The sequence below is a fragment of the Calidris pugnax genome, unplaced genomic scaffold, assembly GCF_001431845.1.
Source record: "Calidris pugnax isolate Ruff unplaced genomic scaffold, ASM143184v1 scaffold324, whole genome shotgun sequence".
In the NCBI taxonomy this organism is placed as follows: domain Eukaryota; kingdom Metazoa; phylum Chordata; class Aves; order Charadriiformes; family Scolopacidae; genus Calidris; species Calidris pugnax.
In genome coordinates this window covers 369,863-371,256 of record NW_015091153.1, presented here as the reverse complement: position 1 = coordinate 371,256, position 1,394 = coordinate 369,863, and the positions used below count along the sequence as shown (strand labels likewise).

Genomic DNA, 1,394 nt, shown 5'->3' with positions numbered 1-1,394 from the left:
GGGGGGTATTTTACCATGGAGAACTGCTCCTCCTCTCCTTCGGCCTCGCTGCCCTCCCGCGGCTCCATGGGCACGTTGTGGATCCTCACCAGCATCTTGGCGGCCGCGTTGCGCTTGGCCAGTTTCTTGGAGGTGCCACTGCCTGCGCCCCCAAAAGGGGGTGGAAAAGGGGGTAGGGGGGGACACAAGGGACACCCAGGTGAGCCCCTCGCCCTGCCCTGTGTCCCCCCCCGACCCCAGCAGCCTCTGGGGGGTCCGTACCGATCTCCACGAAGCGTTCCACCCGGCAGGTCATGGTGAACTCCTTGCGATGCGCCGGCCCCGACTCCTGCGTCACCGTGTACTCGGGCAGGCGCCAGCCCTTCTGCACCACCAGCTCCTGGAGGGGGGGGCAAAACTGGGGGGGTCCGGGCAGGGCAGGGGTATTCCCCCCTCCCCAATAGGGGAGTTACCCCCAAAAAGGAGCTGCCACCCTCAAAACGGGCACTGCCAGCACCCAAACGGGCAGGGAGAGCGCCAAAAGGGGTCCGGCTGCGCCCAAAATGAGGAGGGTTGTGCCCAAAATAGGGATAGTTGTTCTCAAAACGGGGGTAAGTGTCGCCAAAACAGGGAGGACTGAGCCCAAAATGGGTCCACTGTCCCCCAAATGGGGATTATCATCCCTGGAATGGGGATAACTGTCCCCAAAATGGAGATGAACGTCCCCAAAATGAGGATAATTGTCCCCAAAATGGGGATAATCATCCCTGGAATGGGGACAACTGTCCCCAAAAGGGAGATAAACATCCCCAGAATGGGAAAATTGTCCCCAAAATGGGATAACCGACCCCAAAATGCGGATAACTGCCCCCAAAATGGGGATAACTGTGCCCAAAATGGGGATAACCGTCACCAAAATTGGATAACAGACCCCAAAATGGGGATAACTGTGCTGGAAATTGTCAGGGATAATTGTCTCCAAAATGGGTCGATCACCCCTAAAACCAGGGTAACTGACCCCAAAACTGGGATAACTGACTCCAAAATGGCGATAACTGTCCCCAAAATGGGTCCACCATCCCCAGAATGGATAACCATCCCCAAAATGGGGATAAACATCCCCCAAATGGGAAAATTATTCCCAAAATGGGATAACTGACCCCAAAATGGGGATAAGTGTGACAGAAATGGGGATAATTGTCCCCAAAATAGGTTCACTGTCCCCAAAAATGTGGATAATCGTCCCTGAAATTGTGCCCAAAACGGGTCGATCACCCCTAAAACCCGGATAAGTGACCCCAAAATCGGGATAACTGACCCCAGAACTGGGATAACTGACCCCAAAACGGGGATAACCGTCCCCAAAATGGACAAGCCCCCCCCCCAGCTGTGGAGAAGCAGCCCCCAAGGTCACC

At 55.6% G+C, this 1,394-nt stretch overlaps 1 protein-coding gene across 1 annotated transcript in view; it reads right to left on the bottom strand.

Annotated features, from left to right (window-relative positions):
• The window catches only part of TARBP2 (TAR (HIV-1) RNA binding protein 2), a 16,248-nt gene that overhangs the window by 11,938 nt on the left and 2,916 nt on the right, over window positions 1-1,394 (bottom strand). The window contains exons 3-5 of the mRNA XM_014959294.1: window positions 518-615; window positions 262-432; window positions 15-142 (exon numbers count right to left, since the gene is read on the bottom strand). Coding sequence (XP_014814780.1) covers window positions 15-142; window positions 262-432; window positions 518-615 — 397 coding nt within the window. The remainder of the gene's footprint in view (window positions 1-14; window positions 143-261; window positions 433-517; window positions 616-1,394) is intronic.